The sequence below is a fragment of the Trematomus bernacchii genome, unplaced genomic scaffold, assembly GCF_902827165.1.
Source record: "Trematomus bernacchii unplaced genomic scaffold, fTreBer1.1, whole genome shotgun sequence".
NCBI lineage: Eukaryota > Metazoa > Chordata > Actinopteri > Perciformes > Nototheniidae > Trematomus > Trematomus bernacchii.
Genome location: NW_022987714.1, coordinates 922,261 through 944,030, shown reverse-complemented (window position 1 = coordinate 944,030; position 21,770 = coordinate 922,261). Strand labels below are relative to the sequence as shown.

The 21,770-nt window shown below is 41.0% G+C and overlaps 2 protein-coding genes across 3 annotated transcripts; both read right to left on the bottom strand.

Annotated features, from left to right (window-relative positions):
- Positions 1-1,976: 1,976 nt before the first annotated feature.
- Positions 1,977-17,922, bottom strand: LOC117491895 (unconventional myosin-Va-like). Of its 2 annotated transcripts, none has more exons than XM_034142013.1 (40): positions 17,767-17,922; positions 16,802-16,912; positions 16,013-16,184; positions 15,667-15,811; positions 15,400-15,556; positions 15,179-15,322; positions 14,724-14,805; positions 14,513-14,620; positions 13,726-13,832; positions 13,340-13,605; positions 13,172-13,253; positions 12,958-13,098; positions 12,697-12,822; positions 12,325-12,408; positions 11,913-12,038; positions 11,190-11,287; positions 10,989-11,075; positions 10,763-10,871; positions 10,441-10,652; positions 10,186-10,342; positions 9,701-9,940; positions 9,297-9,545; positions 8,963-9,056; positions 8,732-8,874; positions 8,415-8,528; positions 7,606-7,740; positions 7,432-7,488; positions 6,487-6,714; positions 6,302-6,369; positions 6,141-6,215; positions 5,863-6,061; positions 5,370-5,463; positions 5,132-5,275; positions 4,182-4,336; positions 4,007-4,096; positions 3,773-3,923; positions 3,410-3,689; positions 2,849-3,023; positions 2,681-2,761; positions 1,977-2,594 (listed from the first exon to the last, which is right to left on the bottom strand). In XM_034142013.1, exons 1-40 carry the CDS (start codon positions 17,791-17,793, stop codon positions 2,442-2,444), a joined length of 5,466 nt encoding a protein of 1,821 aa, XP_033997904.1. In that variant the 5' UTR covers positions 17,794-17,922; the 3' UTR covers positions 1,977-2,441. The 2 variants fall into 2 exon arrangements, with proteins under 2 accessions (XP_033997904.1, XP_033997905.1); XM_034142014.1 differs by having other exon boundaries at positions 7,606-7,737.
- Positions 17,923-19,288: 1,366 nt separating this feature from the next.
- LOC117491931 (cAMP-regulated phosphoprotein 19-like) lies at positions 19,289-21,345 on the bottom strand. The gene is made up of 3 exons (XM_034142076.1): positions 21,114-21,345; positions 20,524-20,646; positions 19,289-20,435 (listed from the first exon to the last, which is right to left on the bottom strand). Exons 1-3 carry the CDS (start codon positions 21,156-21,158, stop codon positions 20,265-20,267), a joined length of 339 nt encoding a protein of 112 aa, XP_033997967.1. The 5' UTR covers positions 21,159-21,345; the 3' UTR covers positions 19,289-20,264.
- Positions 21,346-21,770: the final 425 nt, after the last annotated feature.

The following is a 21,770-nucleotide window of genomic DNA, read 5'->3' as shown; positions in this document are numbered from 1 at the left end:
AGCTAGAAGGGGAAAAGCCTTGATGTGAAAGGGGTATAGGTCTCCTCATCGCTTTGATATTGGTAACCTGCGCTTGCTGCCTCACTTTAATGAAAGTGATCCTGACACGTTTTTTTTGTTATTTGAACGTGTAGCTAGGGCTAGAGAGTGGCCTGATGCGGACTGCGCTTTGATGCTTCAGTGTGTTCTCACAGGAAGAACGCAGTCTGCATATTCCTCCTTATGTCTGGAAGATAGCTCTAGCTATAGTAAAATAAAATCAGCGGTGCTTAGAGCATATGAACTGGTGCCAGAGGCCTATCGACAGCGTTTTAGGTTCTTTGAGCAAAAACAAGATCAAACATATGTGGAGATGGCGAGGGATTTGTCTATTCATTTTAAGTGTTGGTTAACTGCTCTTGAAATCGATTCTTTTGACGATTTGTACGAACTCATGATTTTGGAACAGTTCAAAAATATTCTTCCTGACAAGATTGCTACCTACATAACAGAGCACAAGTTAATTTCCGCGGCTGGAGCTGCTGTGGCAGCTGATGAGTTTGTGTTGCTTCATAAGAGCAGGTTCGGAGGGCGCTCTGGGGCACTAACTGTTTGTGAAGGAAATAGAAGGGATGTTGGGATGGATCCAAGGAAATTTAGTTTGGTAAAACCTGATGTGGATAAAAAAAACTTAACTGCTACCAGAAAAATTACTCAGTGATTGAGAAGGAAGCGTTGTCGCTCATCTGGGCGTTGCAACATTTCAATGTATATGTGGGAGCAGGAGGACCTATTTTGGTTTACACAGATCATAATCCTCTGACGTTTCTCCATTCTATGAAATGTCCTAACCAAAGACTGACGAGGTGGTCTTTGTTTCTCCAGGCTTACAATCTTGATGTTAAGCACATTAGGGGATCGGACAATGTTATTGCTGACGCGCTATCGCGTGCTCCATGGCACTAAGTAGGTGTTGGTTGGACATTGAGGTTTATATATTACCTGTCACACTGTTTTGCTAAATCTTTCTCGCTCTGCCCATCTTTTTAAAGTGTGCTTCCCAGATACCTGTGTTGCTAAAGATGTGGCTGGTTGCTGAAGGCGGAGATTGCAGTGTAAGGTGGTATGAATTTGTGTTTTCGTTGGGGATGGGGTTGGTTCGGTATGCCGGTGGTCCTGGGGACACCGACTTTAAGGGGGGGGGTGTGACGACCCCTGCTTCAAGGTCTCCTGTGGGGTGCATGGCCCTTTAACGTTTCTCCTCTTTTGTGTGACGCCCTGATTGAGGACACCTGGCGGCTGTCGGAGGATTTAAGAGGAGGAGCCGGAGTCTCGAGCGCTCTCTCCCGCAGAGGACCTGACCACGGAGCAGCCACGTTGCTTAGCCTTTTTTGGCTTTTTCCTTTGTTCTTTGTTTATGACAAACTTTTGTTAATAAATATATTTTTCATACATGGTTTTTGTCCTTTCCCACGCTTTTTGTTATGGCCAAGAGCCAGGCCATGACAGATGGGGGCTCGTCCACTTCTTTTACCTGTGATACAGCAACGGATAGGTAAGATTTATGTTGGGAGTTGGTGCGCGTGGATAAAGTTTGTTGGGAGCGCGTTTGCAGTGCGGCCGGTTTCTTTGTTTCGGCTCGTTGTGGGAAGGACATTTCAGATTGTTGTTTGGGGACTGATTTGATTACTTTGTGAAGCTTTGATTTGTTTGGTATTATATTTCGGGAGAGAGGTTGCTAGTTGTTCTTAGCCGTGGTCAGCTGTTTGTTTTGGTTTGTTTTTCACTTTTTTCTCTCGTCGGGGTTTGTTGGTGCGTTGCAGGTGGAGCAGTGCGGAGTTTTCCCTGGCAGGTTAAGCGGCGGTTCCCTTGGGATTGTTGAGCGGGGTGTGTAGTGTTGCGGAGAAAGTGGTTGAAGCTTTGGCTTGGGAGCATGGCCGTGGTCACAGTAGTGTTGCTAGCTTGCTAGTCATATTTATGTTACAGACAATATTGAGAACTGTGAAATACATATTTTATATTAGTCGTTACAGAAATATATGAAGTTACAGAAATAAAACAGAATCTCATCTTCAGACATTTTAACATTTAAATCGGTTGGCCTTTTTTTTTTTAAGATTTGTCCATCAAAACAGTCCTAGGATACATTCATCTATCCCAACAAACTTGCATGTTTTATGATTTGTCAAATGTCCTTACTTATATCTTATATTGGGAACATTGTGAATACCTGTTTTAGCAATACGAGGCGTGGCAATAGATGACCTTAAAAAAACATTTCTTGCAGATTCATTCAGTTCTGAGTCTTTGGCTGTGCAGTGCTGAAAAGCTATAACATAGATGCATGTAAACAAAGTCGTCTAATTCTGCAGCAGTCCTGCAGTAATCAGTGACATTACAACGTGTAGAGACTTTGGTGTTTTTCCTCTCGTAAACACAATTCAGTCTCAGAGGTTTCTGGTCTAGATGCGGGCGAGGAAGCCCAGATTGAGGCTGGCGGGGATCTGGATGGTCTCCAGAGCCACAGAGGAGGGTGTGAAGGGGAGGGAGACGGAGAAGATCTTCTTGGCGTCCATCAACAAAGTGGACGACTCGTCTCTGTCTTTCAAAAGGTTCTAAAATGTAAAGGAAAAAGCAGATTATAAAAAGCCTTACTTAACATATGACTGAACGTGAAAGAGCCCTGCATTCCTCTACTCACGTTAAGAGTTGTGAGGAACGTGGATGACACTCGCTCTTCAAACTCAATCACTGGAGTGTACAAGGTCAGCAGTTTTACAATCTGCAAAGAGAAACACACAAAGGTCAAATCACTAGCAGCAGATCCTGTCTGCAGATTAAGAAGGCAGAACATGTTCTGATGGAGGACCTGTGCTGTGGTGAGCGCGGTGCACATGACGCAGATAGCCTGGGCGTCCTCCTCCGTCTTCTTCTTGATCTGGAGGAGCTGAGCAGCCTGAACCAGCGGCTCCAGAGTCTCCTTGGCTCCGCAGTCGGCCATCTCCCGCTCCGCCAGCCACTCCTCTAACTGCCAGACATTGTACCTGGAGCCAGAGGCATTGGAGACATTTAGACAAAACGGAGGTATTGCAGAGCAAAGTCAAACCTGACATCTGAGCTGTGACACCAGAGTAAGGACATTTCATTGAAGAAATTCTTAAGCATCATTAAATAACTCCTTCCTACTCTTAAAGGTGTTTACCCCATGGTTCTCCAGGAAGCAAGGATTCTGCAAATAACTGTTATCTTTTTACAGCATCTTAGTTGTTGACTCCGCTGTGCATGATGTTTTTGTTCAGCCTAATTTATTAACAACCCCACCATTGGGTGTCTGAGGAACAAGGACCAGCACACCTCAATCTAAACTCTCCCACTTCTCTCGTTGCATTAAATAAACTAACGACAGGCCAATGAGCATTCTGTGCAGTACCTGATCTGCAGGCCTTTACTCCAGGAGCACATTTCCTTCCGCAGCAGCAGGTTGTTGAGTGTGACCGCACAGATGATGTAGAACTGCTGCTTGACCAGCTGTTTGATGAGCTCCAAGTCCATCCCGTGCTGACACATGGTGGTGTAGAAGAGGCCGAGGCGCTGCAGCAGGACCTCCACGGTTACAGCCGCCTCTGAGGAACTGCTGCTCCTCTTCCTCAGGCCGGTGGGTTTGGAGCCCAGAATACCTTGGATGGTTTCGTGCTCCAGCATGCTAGCCACTGCACATAAGAAACAGAACAAATACATGTCATGTGCTTATGGAAAGGAGAAGGAAACATGATGTGTTGTGAGACCTTCTCACCGATCAGGGGCTGCAGGTTGTTCTCTGTGCATTTGATGAGCTGCCGGTAGATTTGGATAGCTAGATCACCAAAGACCTGCTGGTACTCCGACAGCTCAAAGTTGGCGAGGCACTGCTCATTCTGCTTAGGAGTGTTGTGTGTTATGAACACCTATATGAAGAGGATGTACAGACGTCCAGGGTTAAGTAAGGCAAATGTACAGCTGTGAATATATCTGTAGTATAAAGGCTTACCTCGTCTCCACTGTACTGCTTCAGACAGTGCATTAATCGGCATGTGTTGGCCAGCCAGAAAGACACCCTTTCAAAATCATGTCCTTTCCTCTATAGAAGAAGATTACAAATTAATTCAAAATAAAAGCATCCCTTAAGTTTCTTTCCACAAATCAAAAAGGTATATACACCCCACCTTTATGACCCCCTTGATGCTGCTGATGGTGGAATTAAGCAGCGTGCTGACTCTCTGATCGTCATTCACATTGTCTGCATATCGCACGCACATGAAGATGATGTAAGCCGGAAGGCCAGGAATGAAGTTGACCGCTACGCCTCGTGGCTTCAGATCTGAGAAGATTTGAAAGCAAAATTCACAAATGTGTTTTCAATCTTATTTATTTAATATTGTTTACATTACTTTTTATTTATTTTTTCCTTCTTATTTCTTTTCATTCATATTATTTCAGCCCTGGAAATTGCCTTGTAATATTTGTATTGGTGTGCATTTGTGTACTTATACACCTGAACATATGGTGCTTATGTATATTCTGTGTATGTGTGAACATATGAATGTAAAAAAGTCACTTGAAAATAAGTGTTCACAATGTTTATATGCATATATTATTATTATTATTTATTTGTGTACATATATATATTTTTATATATAGTATTTTCCTTTTCAAAAAAGATAGTCAACTGCTATTGACATGTGCAGAAAATGACCCTACATCTAGTTTTCATATATATATATATATATATATATATATATATATATATATATATATATATATATATATATATATATATATATATATATATATATATATATATATATATATATATATATATATGCATTTATTTATTTTTTCCCCAGTTTTCTTTATTTCTTTGTACTCCTTCATTTCTATACGTTTTTGACGCAATAATGCCAATGTTATATTAGGATGATTCACGGGAGGGCTACTTCCCATAAGCTATGCTTCAGCCCTCCCGCTTCTACTAATTTTGTTTATCTTTGTGTGTATGAACTATATATTTTTCTTTTTTGGATGAATTAGTAGAATAAATAAAAAATAAAAAAAATCTGTGAAAAAATGTGTATGTAATTTTAAACCATTCAGAAAATGGTTTCCTTTAACATACCTGAGACCAGATTCTTGAGCAGGCGGCTCTCGTCGCCCCCCCTGTACTCCAACATGCCCCGGTACTCTTTCTCCTTGCGGGTGATATTCACTGCTCTGACAGGAGCAGTCATCACGGCGGTCTTACTCTTTTGCTGTGAACTCGCTAAAAACCAGAGACACATTATAAGAAACCACAGAGGTTATGACGTACAAGTTATTTAGAAAATGCGCTGTATGAGAACAGTCCATGTGAATACCTTCAACATCTTCAACTTTTTGAATATAACATTTGAGATCTCTTTTCAGCTGGCGCATGGTTTGGTTCTGTTGCTCTTGCTTCTTCATGAGTTCCTAAAATGAAGTCAACATAGAGGTTAAGTGTGTGTACGACACTTTAACACGGTGCTCATGCTTATACAAATGTGAAATTAAAACATCTTAAAATTGCCGCATTGTGAATTATTTTTAAAAGTCTTAAATCAAAACACTTCAAAAACATTACATTTCTCTTCTGTATTTGTTTTGCATTTTATTCTTTAGCAATGCAACAAAAACATGTACCTGAAAGAACAGAACATGTCATCTCATTTGAAAAAGAGGAAACAGGTAGACGACCCTTTCAAAGGTACAGATCCAAGATGAGACATCTAACTGTTGACTATGTGGGAACTCTGCTTTGCGATCATATGTGTACACAGTCATGATATGAATGAAAGTGAGTGAGAGATCCAGTCCAGAGTGCACACTCACCAGGTTCTCATCGGTGAGCCGTGTGATCTCGTGCTTCAGACTGGCATCGATACGGGCGCCTTCAGGCAGGAGGAGGCTCTGGACCAGCAGCCTCTGCTGTTGCTCCTTTTCAACCTTCAACCTGCTCACCTCCTCCTGCAACTTCCTGTTCTCCTCGTTGTGAACACGGTGCTGCAGCTGCATCTGGCACTCCACGATCCTGTAAGATAGAGAGATTGTATTTACTTCTATGTGGCATGGACTTGCTTGAATGCAACTACAGGATATTATTTGATTACCTATTGGTCTCTTTCAAGCCTTCATAAGCCAGCCACAGCTCCCCGTCTTCATTCAGTGTGTGGATGTCAGTGGACCTGAGGAACAGAATCAGATCATTTCATTAACAACACTTAACTCTACTACCTGAAGAGTTGAAACTGGAGTGGGGGCCACATCTTACCTGTCCACATCTTGAAATGAGGGAACGTCATTGAGGTCCAAATTCACCCTTTCCCCGAGCGCAGAGTCCTAGAGGTCAGTTGATGCAGGGTAAAGGTTATTTAGGTATTGTCACATGTCTGTTGCATTAAATACAAATATACTAAATAAACAATAAGAACAAAGTCAATGTAATTCACTTTTCACCTTGTATTTGAGAGCTTCTTGGCGGACCATATGTGAGCGGAGGAGCAGCACTTCCTCTTTTCGCATATCCAGCTCCTCATTGGAAGAAGTGAGTTGTTCCAGCAGGATGTTGTAGGACATAGAGCCAGCAGCAGGGGGCGCCATATCACTGTTCTCATTGGTCAGAGAATTCCGCAGCTCATTCAGATCCTGCTTCAACTTCTTGTTGTCAGACTCCAGTTCTTGCCGCTAAGACATTTAGAGAAACAGTCAAACATCCCAAAATGTAGTTTTTTTGTCTCTTTTCACCTTACATTTAGAATAGAAAACAGTTTTCAGGAATACTATTGTGATGGCTCTTTGTGGACATCTTCTTCATGGGATGTTGGAAGAGAGCTATCTACATGTACCTGTGATGTTTTCTGCTTTTACTTCCTGGTAAAGCCAAACTATCTCCATGAACAAGTTGTCAAATAAACTGTTGGCGGATACAGTTCATTTGTATTCAAAGGTAGTTTTATCAACTCTTCAACAACATCGTGACATCCTTACACGTGTGCACGTAACTCTGACAACCAACCTTGTTTCCCATGAGCCCTAGGCTTTCTGTAGTAGCTCTCTGATTGGTTACACCATATGTCTGTCTATTGCTATTAGCCAATACCTTGACACAAGTAAACAAATGGGACATGGTACACCTGGAGTACTGCCATTTTTATCACTATCTCTGACTTTTTATTTTTTATTTTATCTCTCAAATTTGATCAGTGTCCTTTGTTGTGAGGCGCTTCGAGATTTGTCTTGGCAGATGAGAAGCGCTAAATAAATTAAATGTATTATTATTCATTTGTCATTATTAAATGCACATACATACACCTCTTCAAAATATAACTACACCACAACAACCACAATGGAAATAACTCCTGGGACGATATTGTGTTGTCCTGAACTTTGAATAAGTCCTACCTTTAGTGTTTCCAAATCCAGTTCTGCTCGGCCAACAGTTCTCTGCACCTCCACCTCCTTTTAGAAAGAATACACACAAATCCATCAAATATCAAGCCACAAAATGACCACTAGCTTATTGGCGAATAGCAGAATAACACCATTAAGAAACAAGGTTATTTTTTCATTCCATACTTTGGCCTTTTCTTGCTGGGCTTCTTCTCCCTTGTCCAGCTGCTGCCACAGAGAGTGTTTTTCCTGCTCCAGTTCCTTCACTCTTCTCTGGAACTTCAGCAGGACCGGCAAGTCTACCGCTGCCGGGGTCTCCTGCTAACAAAACACGGAAAGCATCGGGTGAGGAATCTCTTCACAAACTAACTACAATGCTGCACTAATAGGATTATAACACAGACAAGAGCAGACAAAGAAAGTCCCACAGCTGTTCCAAGGAATACGTCTCCAGTGTTTTGTAAACAGAAACCTTATAATCTAATTATTCACAGTGATCATTCAGGGCTATTCAATTAGTTTGGAATGGGGGCCGGTTGATGAAAATGATCCAAAGCAAGAGGCCGGGAAAAAGATGGCTTGAAATATGAGCAATCATATTAAGAGCTTCAGATACAGTAAATACTACAACAGCATAGTGGAGTGCAGATATTGTGTTCAACAAACAAAAACATTTGATTACTTTTTAACATTATACTCAAAGGGCCAGTAAATATCACCCCGGGGCCGGATTTGGCCCGCGGGCCGCCCATTGAATAGCCCTGATTTATACCAAACATTGTGACTGACACGTCATGTCAGTAAAGCAGTTTTCTGTAGATAACACCAATTTGTCCATTGTGAAAACTGGAATGTGTTGTAACTGTGTTCATACCACAGCTGATATATAGCGTTTAGCTCTCAGGGGGGAGCTTTGGACACTCAAACATTTACATTGTATTTCTATCAACATCATTCTGATACTGTGTCTGACATTGTGTAGTTTTCAACATTACCTCTGGTGTGATTGGGCTGTCCTCTCCCTCAGTGGAGCCTAAGCTCTGACCGAACCCAGATGAGTTGCTGCTGTAGTTGGAGTCTGGCCTGGTGTGACTAAATTTGCTCGAACTCTGGTTAAGTATTTAAACAAATTAAAAAAACGTTAAGAAGCATAAGATAGTCAGACACTATTATGTTTTTTCATGACTACTGAACTCTTAAATTAAGGGATTCAATTGTGTGAGACCAATATGAAATTGCCATGTTGATTAAATCCATAGACCAACTATTGTTGTAATGTCAACAATGTGGCAGCAAATGAAGAGTTCCTCACAATGCTGAGGTTCAGCTCCTCCGTCAGGTCTCGGTGCCGCTCCTCCAGATCCAGGTGTTCGCTCAGCAGACTTTGGTAGCGAGAGCGCTCTTCAGTTAGGTCCTTCTCCAGCTGGTCTGCATTCTCAACGTTGGTTTTGATTTCTGAAACCAAACAGTTGTATTCATCCATTCATTGTTAATGCAGCCGTTACTGAGAGTACGAGGATGGTTGAGGTAAACTGCTCAGTACCTGTTAGCTGATTGGTTTGTTCCAGGAGTATTTGGTTCAGTTCATCTTTCTCGCTGTTCAACAGAGTGTTCTTCCTATTAAGGTCTTCTACCATCTGATTGGGAGAGGAGGCAAAATCATCTTAGTTTTTAATAATCATTTCAATCATGTCTTTTGAGGTTCTTGAAACTGAAAAGAGTAGGAAACAATAAACTACTAAAGTTCATCAAATGCCCAAAGGGCTACCTTTAAACCATGAACTCTGGAAATGCAGATATTTAACAAAAAGTGCCATGTAGAAAATGGTATTGAAGTTACCAGTCAGTTTGGATAAGTTCAGAGGAAGGAGACATACCTGTTGTGTGTGCTCCTTGTAGACCTTGGTCTGCTCTGTGAGGTGTGTGTTCTCTCTGCGTGTGTCTTCCAGCTGGTGCTGGAGGAAGGAGAGCTGCTCCAGGAGCGAGGGAAGCGTCGCTGCCTTGCTTTTGGCCTCCTGCTCTGATCTGCGTAGGTTTTCAATCTCTCTGCTGTGCTTCTCTCTCTCAGTGGTCTGAGTCTTCTGCATAACAGTCAGCCTCTCACTGAGCTCTCTGTTTTCTTTGTGCTGCGGGGGGGAAACAAACACATGTTGTGCATGTGATGCCACCACTCCCAATGACCCAATGTTTCTTCAGCCTCAATTCCTTTCTTTTTACCATAGATTCCAGAATGAAGGACTTACCAAAGACTAAACTAAACACCCACACAGTCACTACTCACCTGCTCATTTATCTTGTGCTGCAACTGCATAATCTTGTTCTCCATGCCACTGTTGAGCTTCTTGATGCGCTCCACAGAGCGGGCCTCCACCTTCAGCTTCTTTAACTCCTTCTTGGCCCTCAGGCGACGCACACAGCTCTGCAGCAGCACGATGGCTGCCAGGGTGCGTCGGTAACGCCGTCTAACCAGCCAGCCTTTCACCCATTTCTGGATGATAACTGCTTTTTGTTCATACATCAACTGTGAATGAAATATATACATGTTATGTCAAAACCAAATATAATTTAAAAGTGTAAAAAAGGGTTACAAGGTCTCCATTAGTAGGATTGAGTTAATGATTAAGCTAAACTCAAAAGGCAAATAGAGGCTGATGTTGACATTGCCTCCTTATGTCATTAAGATCTTATTTTGACTTTAAAGCCTTACATCAAAGTACAAATGAGTGTGAAATGACACCATATCCAGTTCCTTAAGCTCAGGGTTACCTTAAAGTACTGCTTTCTAGCCATGTAGGCCCTCAAGATGCACTGAATAGCAATGGCTGCAGAGCGCTGCTGCTGGTAGCTTCTCCTGGTCGCCCACATACGCACATTACGCTGAATGACAACAGCTGCTCTGGTTCTTCGCAAAAACTTCACATAACTGGGAGTGGAAAACAAGTGTAAGAAACATGATAGATCAGCTAGAAACTGAGTTTACCATCAGCTCTTATTCTGCTTTTGTTGAATGTCTCCACTCACCAGCGTGCCTGGTGACCCCGGACATGTCTCTGTATGGTGAGAGCAGATTGCTTCATCCTCAGGTACTTTTTGCGAGCGAGCCAGCAGCGGATAGTCTTCTGGATGCGAACACAAGCATTACGCAGCTTGTCAAAACGAAGCTTCTCCAGGTACGCCACCTGACCAGCCCGGAAGAAGATCTTGTTTTTGCCAAACTGATACTTCTCTTGGTCCTAGGAAACAAACAAAAGATACATTAGCAAATATAATATGTGTTGTTTTATTGGGTCTGTAAGAGCTCCAATATTTAGTTTGCTTAGGCTTTTATAAAACTCAAACATACCTTTATTAGTTTTTCCAGGAGATTTCTGCAGGTTTGTTTTCTGTCAGAGAGCACATCCTTTTGCTTCATCAGGACCCGATAACGACTGAAGAATTCCTGATAGGTCCATCTGCAGCATTCATATAAACAAGCACATTTGATAGATTGTTTTGAAAGGTGAATGTTATATACATGTATAAACTGCACTTGGCCCTGTGCTCTGTACCAGATGCCGTTGAAATTCTACCTCGATGGGAAGCCTGCTGCTGATATCCGGATTGTTTCGAGGATGCCACATGCCCGAAGCTGCTGAACGGCCCTCACAGGGTCCATGCTTCATTCAGGATAACACAAAAACAAATGTTTTCAAAATAAGAGTACTACCCCTTCATCTGTGCTTCTTTCTGTGCTACTGCAGATATAAACAGAAGAGTGAAATCATCCTCACATGAATGGAGATTTGTCGTCATTAGGCTTTATGCAGCGTACATAGTGAGGAGTCGTGGCATTTAGTGTGTCCATCAGCAGTTGAAGAGACTGCCGAAACTAAGTCAAAAGAAAAGAATAAATCCTTTATACACAATGTGGAAATAAGGGAATTGTAAAAAGTGTGGTGAAACATTCAGATGAAATCTCTATTATCAGATTTTCAGAGTCATGTCTTTTTTTTTAAAGGCATTTAGATCTGACCAGCTGTGGAAGCAATAAATGAAATCATTTTACTTCATCATTTTTTTGTATTAAAGGTAGGGTAGGTAAGAATGGAGAAACCAGCTCGAGTGCGCTAGAATTTGAAAGTACACAACCCTTCCTTCAGACTTCCTTACAGAGCCCCTCCTCCAACACACACGAACGCGCACATGACCAATGAGGGCACGAGATAAGTTTGTGCACAGATGGAAGGCTGACAGGCAGGTAGGCCATCCAGTTATTTTAGCCGGGCCGGCTCAGATGATTGGTCGTGCTTTTTACAGTACTATGGCTTCCACAGATGACATTTTTTTATGGATTTATTGTCAAGGCATTTAATGTATTCATTGCTATCGGGATGTTAAGAGCATTCCATGGAATATAACAACAAGTGTTTCTGAAGTTAATTACCTACCCCACCTTTAATCAAGTCTTTTCGCACTCCTTCCAACATCATGTCACCTGCTCTTTATGTTCATACCTGCAGTCCAACTGTCTTCTTGTTATCCCTCGGAGTCGGACCAGCTTTTCCAGAGACACCACTTCGCTTCTTTGTTGAACTTTTTGACTTCTCGTCATCCTCAAACAGCTTCCGCAGCCAGTCAACCTAAAAACATTATTGTTCATGTTCAGAGATTAAAGTTGCAAAATGCAATCCTTTCATTGGACAGCAGGTGGCCGTGATTTCAATCCGAGATTCAAAAGTGGGTGTATTTCCGCCAATAGTTGTGGTTGAACAATTCTAGGGTCTGTGCCCAGGAACATGCAATACAAAATACACATTTGCTTTAAAATGTGGGGTGTTGACATTGAATCCCTGCAACTTCCGTGAATAGACTGATTGAAAAGAACCAGGAAGTTAAACTATAATGAACTATTAATAAACATTTCACCTGGCTCTTTTTCAGCACATTTATATGCTCCTCGTTGACCGTGTCCTTGTTTTTCTCCAGGAAACCCTCACACTGGTACTCCACCTTGGCAATAGGAAATAGGTCAAAGTGTTGTTTCAAAGTAAAGGTCATATTCATCGTTCAAAGTTTAAAGTGGACTGATTTGTAATGCTATAATAAATAGAATCATTGAACATTTATTGTAAAGGCATGAAATGGTATCTTTGCCAAAGCTCATGTAATATCACAGTTGACTTTTGATGCTCTGCAGAAGTTATTACAATGTCACACATGACACATGAGTCATGCATCCATCCACTGACCACTTAGACGTAATGCCAACTCAGCAGGAGATATACAGCACTTTATTACCTTGTCTGCAAAGTGGAGGATGATGAAAGCTCGGTTTGATAACCTGGGTTTATCAAAGTGAGCATTCTGCTTCAGGAGTGTGTTGTACAGTTTCTGGGCCCATGAGTCGTCAGCGCCTTTGGGCATCTATGGAAACAGGAAGGGCTGACACATTAGTTAGTCATCTTGGCCTTACTCATAACTTCCAAAAAGAGCCCGGTGGAGATTTCTCCTGTGGAAAGTAGCTCGACATAAAACTAAATAATAAAACTGGCATTTTACCTTGCACTCTTCATCCAGGAGGTCCAGAACACCCAGCTTTGCCTCAATGAGATCAATACAGGGCTGGTTGTCGTCAAAGTCAATCAGTGTCCAAGGGATCTCCTCTTTCATGTACTCCTCTTGCTCCAGTTTGAAGACATGCTGGAGGAGGGAAAGGATTTACGGGAATGTTCCGAGTACATAATGAATGTGTTGAGCAAGAGGATACACATACCAGGTTGAACTGTTGTTGAAGCTTCTCGTTGGCATAATTGATGCAGAACTGTTCAAAGCTGTTGATATCAAACGTTTCAAACCTGAGGGGAAACAATGGTTTTACATTAAGAGCTCTGACAATCCAGCGAAAAATGAAAACGCCACAAACCTGGGAAAAAAAACAAACCCGTAAATGTCGAGCACACCGATGAAGGAGTGTTGTTTTGCTGCAGACCTCAAGGCATTGTTAATACTGCCCACAATCCAGCTGAAGATTCTGGCATAGATGTGTTTGGCGAGGGCATCTCGGCCATTCACCGCATTCATTTTGGAGACAGACTTCACATATGTTTCTGTGGTCGTCTTGAGTTTCCTGTGACATAACCAGTGGGCCATCTCTTCACTGGGCACCCCCATCAACTCACAAAACACCATCAGGTGGACATTGTCTGGCTGAAAATACATTCACAATAAAGCTCTTAGACGAGTACAAATGTTAACATCCTCAATACAACAATCGAATAGAAAAAATACCAAATACTAGTGTTGTATTTCGAGGAAATCAGTGTTTACCAAGATGCTGCTTTTGTCTGCCGAGTGATCCTTCACCTCCACATTGCTAAGATGGAGAATAGCAGCCAGAATTTGGTAAATTGACATTTGATCACTTTCACTGATTCCTACAAAGAAACAAACGACAATAAAACAACAACAAAAAGACAGATCATGTAAGGTAATCCAGAAACAAAAACAATGTTTGTCAATTTTGTATACATCAGGGGTGTGAAACTTAAGGCCCGGGGGCCAAATCCGGACTGCGATTTCATTTTATGTGGCCCCGCAAGAGCTTGCAAAGAATATAATACGTTTATTATACGGTTACATGCCGCTTGACAGAAGCACGTTGCCCATAAACTACATGTCCCACAATGCATCTCAAATTAGATTTTTTTTTTTTGAGAATTTGACTTTTTTGCTTCAAAATGTGTCTTTTATTTGTTAGAATTTGACTTTTTTTCCTCAAAATGTAACTTTTTTTTTTAAATGTTAAATTTGGCTTTTTTTTTTTTATCATTTTGTGACATTCTCACTGAAGAGTTATTTGCTCTAGACTTCTGCTTTCAGACGTAGTTATTTATGAAGTTACCCGATAATAATCCAATGCAGAGGCAATAATATAATATAATACATACGTTTATATTGATTAAATATTTATATATGTATTTTTATATAGTCTTGAAGTTACAGCCGGCCCTTTGAGTGCAACCATAATGCTGATGTGGCCCGCGATGAAATTGAGTTTGACCCCCCTGGTATACATGATAAATGCAAACCTCATTGAAAGGCAACAAGCACTCACCTAACCGTGAGAAAGCCCTCCTGGTTTTACTCATGTCTTTGGCATCATCCATTCCATCAATGACTGGGCTCTGGCCCTGGTTAGTGAAGTGGAAGTCGTCTGCACAACCTTCAAACAGAAATCATATCACATTTTAAATTAAATATTTACCAAATGGATCCGTTTTCAAATCCGGCTTAAATGACAACTGATATTTGAGTGACTCTTATACCTAACTGGAAGGCTTTGAACTCGGGTAAATGTGCAGAGGCGCACAGCTGGTAGAAGATATGGTAGTTCCTCTCTTCCTGGGCCTAAAAGTAGTGCAAGGGATACAAAAGAGGAATCAAGTAAATCACAGATGTATTGCAAACATATTTAGGAAAATGTATAGTTCCTTCAGTTAAAGGCGCAGCGATAAACTGCAAGCCCAAGATTATGTCTCTTTTAAATGGTTCACAAAGCCAAGTATGTTGCCATCTTTCTGAGTGAAGGGCCAAGCAGGCTAAAGGGAGTGTTGTTTATGATTGTTGATATTACGTTGCTAGGATATAGACATGTTGAAATGTGACATTCACATGACACTGTTTTAAATCAATTAAATGCGAGGAGAAACACAGCAAATGGAAAGATATGGAAGGCCACATTCAGATGGTGGTCAGATGATAGCATACCAATGAAAATTACCTGAAACACAACTCTAGACTTCTCCAGTAAGTAGGTTCTCATGTTGGCCCCAATAATGCGATGCTTCTTGTCAAACCCAATCTCAATGTACTTCCCAAAGCGACTGCTGTTGTCATTCCTTGTTGTCTTGGCATTCCCAAGAGCCTGAGGAAACATACAAAAGGCTTTCAGAAACCTTGGTCATTTTATAATTGGTCATATTTCCCTGTTGTGTGAATCACCTCCATGATAGGGTTGGAGGCTAGGACTCTCTCCTCAATGTTTGCCTCGCCCGAGGAGCAGCTGACTGTGGCAAAGTAGCGCATAGCATACTTAGCAGAGACAGTTTTGCCAGCTCCAGACTCACCACTCACTATGATGGACTGGTTTCTTTCATCTCTGTGTGAAAAGATGCGATGGCATACAGACGGAGGGTATCAGCATAAAGGGAAAGTAACATTTAATTCACTTTGAGATGTAAATTATAATTTATTTGGAGGTAACAAAACCTGGCCATCTGTTTGTATGCTTCCTCTGCGACTGCAAATATATGGGGGTCCATGTCTCCCATGTTCTGCCCACAGTAGGCATTGATGATGTCCTCTTCATAGATGGGAAGGCTCTCATACGGATTGATGGCAACGAGGACGATTCCTAAATACCACAAAGATAATCAGTCAGAATCTGAATATGTTATCTTACATGGATTCATAAAGTGTGTGTTCCTTTAAGAGCAGCCTGAGCCACAATACTCAGCATGATGTACTGTAGATTATCTCAGAGCGTACAGTGAGCAGGGTTTCAAAGTCTACAGTGACATTGATAGTGTGACTCAAAGGAGATGAAGCTAGTTACCACAGTATGTGTAAATCGTCTTGGAGTCGATAAAGCGCACTTTGAGGTTGTGTAGCACTGCAGGCTCATGCAGGTAGCTGAGAGCTGTGAGGTCATTTTCGCCCACCAGGATGTTAGGGTTTCTCAGTGGTGGCAGGTTGTTGGTTTTGGGATTTATTTTGTGTTCCACCTCCTAGAAAGACACAAGAAGGAAGCTATGAGTACCCACAGTATGAGACTTAAGATATAAGGTGGCTTTAATTATATCGAAGAAAAAGACAAAACAAAGTAAAAATAGATGGTTAAGGAATAAAATCTTAGCATCAGTTGCACTTCATGGTAAAAGCTAACCTGCAAACACTGTGCTTGGCTTGTTCATGTTCGCTCATGATAATGCTTTGGCCTTATTTCCATACCTGGAGAGCATGCCCAAACTCGACCTCACAGCTTCAGGTAGCAAAACCGGAGTGAACAGAGTGTAAAAACGTACTGTTGGTATTTTAATCATCAGTTGACTTATTTTAGACCCAGTGCATTACCCTGGCTTCCTGTATTCAAGGTGTTGCATTGTTGCATACAGAGGCAGAATGTTTTTGTCTTGCCTAAGTATTTATAAGCGCTAACCAAACAGCACAGCTGCCTCAAATAATCCCACAGCACAGAGAGTTATGAGTCTCTATTGCCAGTGCTCTTGCAGAGAAATGTGTTCATGGCTTTCTGACAGAATATCACACCCATTTCCACCTCAATGCCTCAACTGTGCATGTGTCACCGTGTGTGTGTGTTTGTGTGTGTGTTTTCCTGTCTCACCGTGCCATCCTCCAGCTGCAGAGCCAGCTTCAGGTCGCCAGGAGTGTAATCTTTGATAAGCTCTGCTGACCTCCACACTTCTCCTGCATCTGGCAGCCATACACGGGCATACTGATGGACACAGTGGAGGGGATAAGGGTCAGAGCCATTCAACCACTTAACATTACAGTCAAACAGTCATTTTTACAAAGCTACAGAAAAACCGCGATGACATGTAGCTCAGGAGAAAAGCAGGATGGCAAACTTGAAGTCAGCAGACAGCAGTCATGCGAATAAAATGGATGGACACGGGGCATTTTAAGTGGCAGGCAGATGGTGGAAGAAGTATTCAAATGCTTTACTTGTGTAAAAATACCAACATTATGGTCAAAATACTTCAGTACAAGTAACAGTAAAAGTACAAAAGAATTGTCAGCAAAACATACTTTAAATATAAAAGTAATCATTGTGCAGGAAAATAGCCTTTATATGATTATGTGTATATGTGACATTTATAAATAATATTGTTGCATCAAGTAGCATATTAGTGTTGTAGAAAAATACTCCGATTGACTTTTTGTAATTTGACTCTTTTGTGACTTCTAAGACTTTGTCCAAGTTACATTTTTAGAGACGCATTTTGTTAAAATAAACTAAATCTTACAGGATGTATCTTCTAAATGTAGTGGAGTAGAAGTACAAAGTAGCATAACATGGAAATACTCAAGTAAAGTACCTCAAATGTGTACTTAAGTACAGTAGCCTACTTAGGTAAATGTACTTAGTTAATTCCCACCTCTGTAAAAGCAATACATTTAGTTATCAAAAGGCTAAAAACTGTTCTGTAAACAACCCTGACTAATTAACGCGAGTAAACCAACATTATTCAAATAAACGTTTTTATTTACATTTTCGACTAGCATGACATTAGCAAGAGGAAACCGTTGAATGAGCCGGAAAAACCGTCACAGAAAAACTGTTCCTACCTTCGCGTAAAGTTCAGAGGCTGCCATGTCTCACAAGTCCCTCAGTGAGTCCTCAGAAACGTCCTCTGCCCGCAGATAAAATAAACAACATTTCACTGACTCTCGGAGCAGGAAAAGTTAACTTCTCTGAGCTGCTCTCAGAGCTGCTGCTCTCGCCGGGAGGACAGTCAAACGTCTGCTGTCAGCTGCGCGTGCCCTGACACGTTTTGCTCTCGTGCGTGTTTCCCGCCACCTAGCGGCCAACACGCTCGTGGCAACTGTAGGCACGGGTGGATTTTGAAACAATGGGCCCCCGGGCACAGTAATGCAATAGACTACTATAGTAATGCAATAGACTACTATTGCATTACTGTGCCGGGGGCCCATTGTTTCAAAAATAGTATGAAGCTGCAGTCTCCGACACTGCAGCTTCGTGCTACTCCAGTAATGGGGAAAAAAAGGCCCCACCAACTCTCCTACACAGTAGCAGGACACACAGATTGTAGTTGTTTTTAATCTTGACTGTTCTTTTCTGTCTCTTTATAGTAATTTTAAATCAAGTTTGTGTGTGTCATTTTGTAGTTGTTTAGTTGTTTTTGTAGTCATCTTTTTGTATATGGTACTTTTGCCCATTTTTGTGCCTCCTGGTCGATGTTTCATGGTAATTGTGTGTGTCTGTTTTTGTTAAACACCTCTTGGTGGTTCTTGTGATCTCTCTGTGGTTCGTGTCACATTGAAATTGTTTAGTTTTATTTGTATATGTAGGTACAGGCAACGGTTGCAGTAAACTCTGCTGAGTGAGCCGAGGATAAGGCTCAGGTGGTGTAAACATTACTGCCATGGGATGGAAAATCACACCATGAGGCCTAATAGCTCTCTTATTTTGGTCATAATGTAAGAAGGGTAACTTTACAGAAATACATCTAAAAAGGGATCGTTATGGGACTGTAACTAGTTTATTTTGCTTGCACATAACTAGCAGTTTACATCAGAAAAATATAGTATTGTATTTAAGATCATTTCAGTAACTGACTATCACGAATATGTAATAAACTACAATAAGAAGACTGTTTCATTTCATCTGAAACTTCTTTTACGCCACTTGCAGATGAAAATATACTTAAAAATTTAAGTTTTTATTTTTACTTGGCAGGGTAAGGCTTTACATAAGAGGTTAGACCTGAGGCCACACAAGTGCATGGGAGTTTGCCTCCACAATAAACTAGTAGTCATTGGTCAAGGTATCCACCATATAACGTTGTAAATGACTGCATGTTAAGTATATGTTCTGCTCTAGTCTCAACACAATTAACTCACTTACATTGACATTAATCAAGCATCCATTGTGGTTACTCTGTTGAATTTATTCACACATGTTCCTCAATTTTAGTGATTCATATTTCAGTAAATATAATGAAAATACCAAACCATGTAAGTTGTTTCTAATCTTAGGTGAGTACACCACAAACTGGGCTACTTTTAGTGCAGGTAGTATTAGTAACATTTGAGGGCAAAAATAAAAGCAAGGAAACATTCAATTGAATAAGTGTACTTGTAACATATTATGCAAAACTATTTTATTTACAAAACAAATGGCACAGTGTGACTGCACAGTAAATGCACATGCACACTCCAGACATGTCATGGGAGTTTCTTTCCATAAAATCCTAAGCGATTCCAGTCAGACAGTGACAGACATTTCAGGCAAAATTCATAACTAAGATTCTCACTGAGGGAGCAAATATTGCTCAAGAGGAACAACGATTCATTACTTTTAAGGCCATTTTAGATGTCAGGATGAGATGGAGACCAGCAGCAGTCATTGCAAACCAATGTCACTAAAATGAATTAAATACAACTGGCTACAAAGCATGTGTGATCCAATCTTCAGTACTTGGAAAGCACAGAATCGAACGGCTTCAGAGAGAGAGGAAGGGAAACAACCACGGGTTAGAAACAAAAAAGCAGGATTTCACCACTTTTCACTATTTATGTGAAATATCTGCCTCCATACGAGCAGTAGAATAGTCAAAACCATTTGAAACTGAAATACATATGTGTGAATTACACTTCTACTTTTTGAGTACATCAATGCCAATGGTCTGTGGTGGTGACTAGTATTTTTGCCTGTGATGATCAGTTACATGGCGGATTAAGATTCCTCTGCTGCTCTTTAGCTGCTGTTAGACAGGCAATTTGTATGGAGGTATATATCCTTAAAAAGTGAAAATGTATAAGATAACATTAACTTCCACTCATATTTATAATATATTTTTGTCATCAATCACTATTCAGTATTTTTAAGATCTTGAGAAGGATTTGCAGCTTTAACTTTTTGTTGGACTTAGCTCACTGGCAATTCAGTGCCTGGCAGTGGCCATTTTTCTCAAGAATTTGGCTTAGTTTATTACTTGTTCTTAGAGAATACATATAAAAAGGTGAACATAAACAAAAATAAACCAAAAAGAAGATATAAAGTGGGGGTTGGAATGGTAACATAACGGTAAACATAAAACCCATTAACCAGCCAGTTTGCTGGCCACGATTGATGTCTTTCTTTGAGGCAGATCCTGAGGTGTTGGGATGTGCCCCCCTGTGATCTCGGTCTTCTCCGTTGGGGCTGATGGAAGCTGTTTATTCTTCATCTTGGCCTTTGCCATGTTGTAGTCACCAGAGTCAAAATACTTTGGCTGGGAAAAACAAAAATATATAAAGTGAGAATATTAGTATTGGTATTTACTCAGCAAAGAACTAACCAGGTTTACATAAGAAACGCACCCCCTTCTGAAGTCTCTTCCTCAGTAAGTCAGAGCCACCAGGCTTGGCTGCCAGGTTAGGATACCTGGCCTTCAGCTTGGCCTCCTCTGCCTTCTCAGGACTGATTACTGTGTCCTCCATTTCCTGCAGAGAAGAGTAGAGTGTATGGATGGCAAATGCTCCACTCAGCTCACATAATAGGAGAAACACTGTTGTTAAAAATGCATACGACATAAATGATTCATGAATCGGCAATGATATTATGGTACCAAATACAGCTAGCATGGCTAACGTACAATTCATATTTCAAAATATGCAAGGGCCGCCATAAGGTACAACTCCAACTGGTGTTTGCACTAGCATGAATCTTGCTAGATCACTTAAGCTACATATGAACCCATTTCAGATATGCTATTGACTCCGAAACAGCAGGGCTTTTGTTTTAGTTTATCAATATATGCTAGGAGCTATTAGCTCATTACTTGGCGGTTAGCCTCGTTCATGTCATTAGCTAACTAGCTTACTGCTAGCCGTGTGCTAATTCACAAGATTCGACGTGCTAGCAGCGCAGGCTAACTGGTTAAATTAGCATTTTTTCACTTGTAATTTACCTGCTTTTCCTCCGCAGTTCTTGTTCCCTCAACCTCTTCAGACATCGTTGTATTTAATCCCTGGTTTTCTCGCAAAACTGCGGGTGTAGCGCTAGCCGTTCAACCAGCTCTTCTGGGATATAGAAGGTGGAAACGTTATTGGGAGCGACTCGGCGGGCGACGAGGGAACAGCCTGTACAGCAGCAGGCCGGGGAGTCGATGCAAGAGCTGCGGATGGGAGACAGAGGATGTGGTGCAGGCTCCTTCAGTTTATTATTGTAATCATATATTTGATACGTTGTGGTCCAAAAAGTGTATTCTATAAAATATTAAAGCTGATTTGTAAAAACGTGTTAAAACATTATTTTAAACAAGTATAATATCGTATTGTTGTCTGATTTTAATAATTTAATTTTCAACATTGAATAGGCTATGTTGCGTTATGCTCCAAATTCATCTGTGTAACGTCTTTCATGTTTTATATAAACATTTGTAAATTCATATTTAAGACTTTCCATAACTCAATTTTGCCTCTGTAAAATAAACTTAAATAATCAGAATTGTTCTAATTAAAATGTAGGAATATAGTTTTTTGCACTTAGTTAGGCTTGAAAGATTAGTTATTTTATGTTTTGCCAATATGAATAACACATATCTCATCTGATGTAAATACCAATC

What these genes read in the sequence shown, in the direction of transcription:
- LOC117491895 (XM_034142013.1), bottom strand. Translation starts at nt 17,793, where the DNA reads ATGGCAGCCTCTGAACTTTACGCGAAG. An exon ending in GACGACAAATCTCCATTCAT is followed by an intron (nt 11,076 to 11,189) that starts GTGAGGATGATT and finishes TCCTGAATGAAG; the next exon opens with CATGGACCCTGTGAGGGCCG. An exon ending in GGCTTGAAAGAGACCAATAG is followed by an intron (nt 6,062 to 6,140) that starts GTAATCAAATAA and finishes TCTATCTTACAG; the next exon opens with GATCGTGGAGTGCCAGATGC.
- LOC117491931 (XM_034142076.1), bottom strand. Translation starts at nt 21,158, where the DNA reads ATGTCTGAAGAGGTTGAGGGAACAAGAACTGCGGAGGAAAAGCAG. An exon ending in GAACTGCGGAGGAAAAGCAG is followed by an intron (nt 20,647 to 21,113) that starts GTAAATTACAAG and finishes TCTTCTCTGCAG; the next exon opens with GAAATGGAGGACACAGTAAT. An exon ending in GGAAGAGACTTCAGAAGGGG is followed by an intron (nt 20,436 to 20,523) that starts GTGCGTTTCTTA and finishes TGTTTTTCCCAG; the next exon opens with CCAAAGTATTTTGACTCTGG.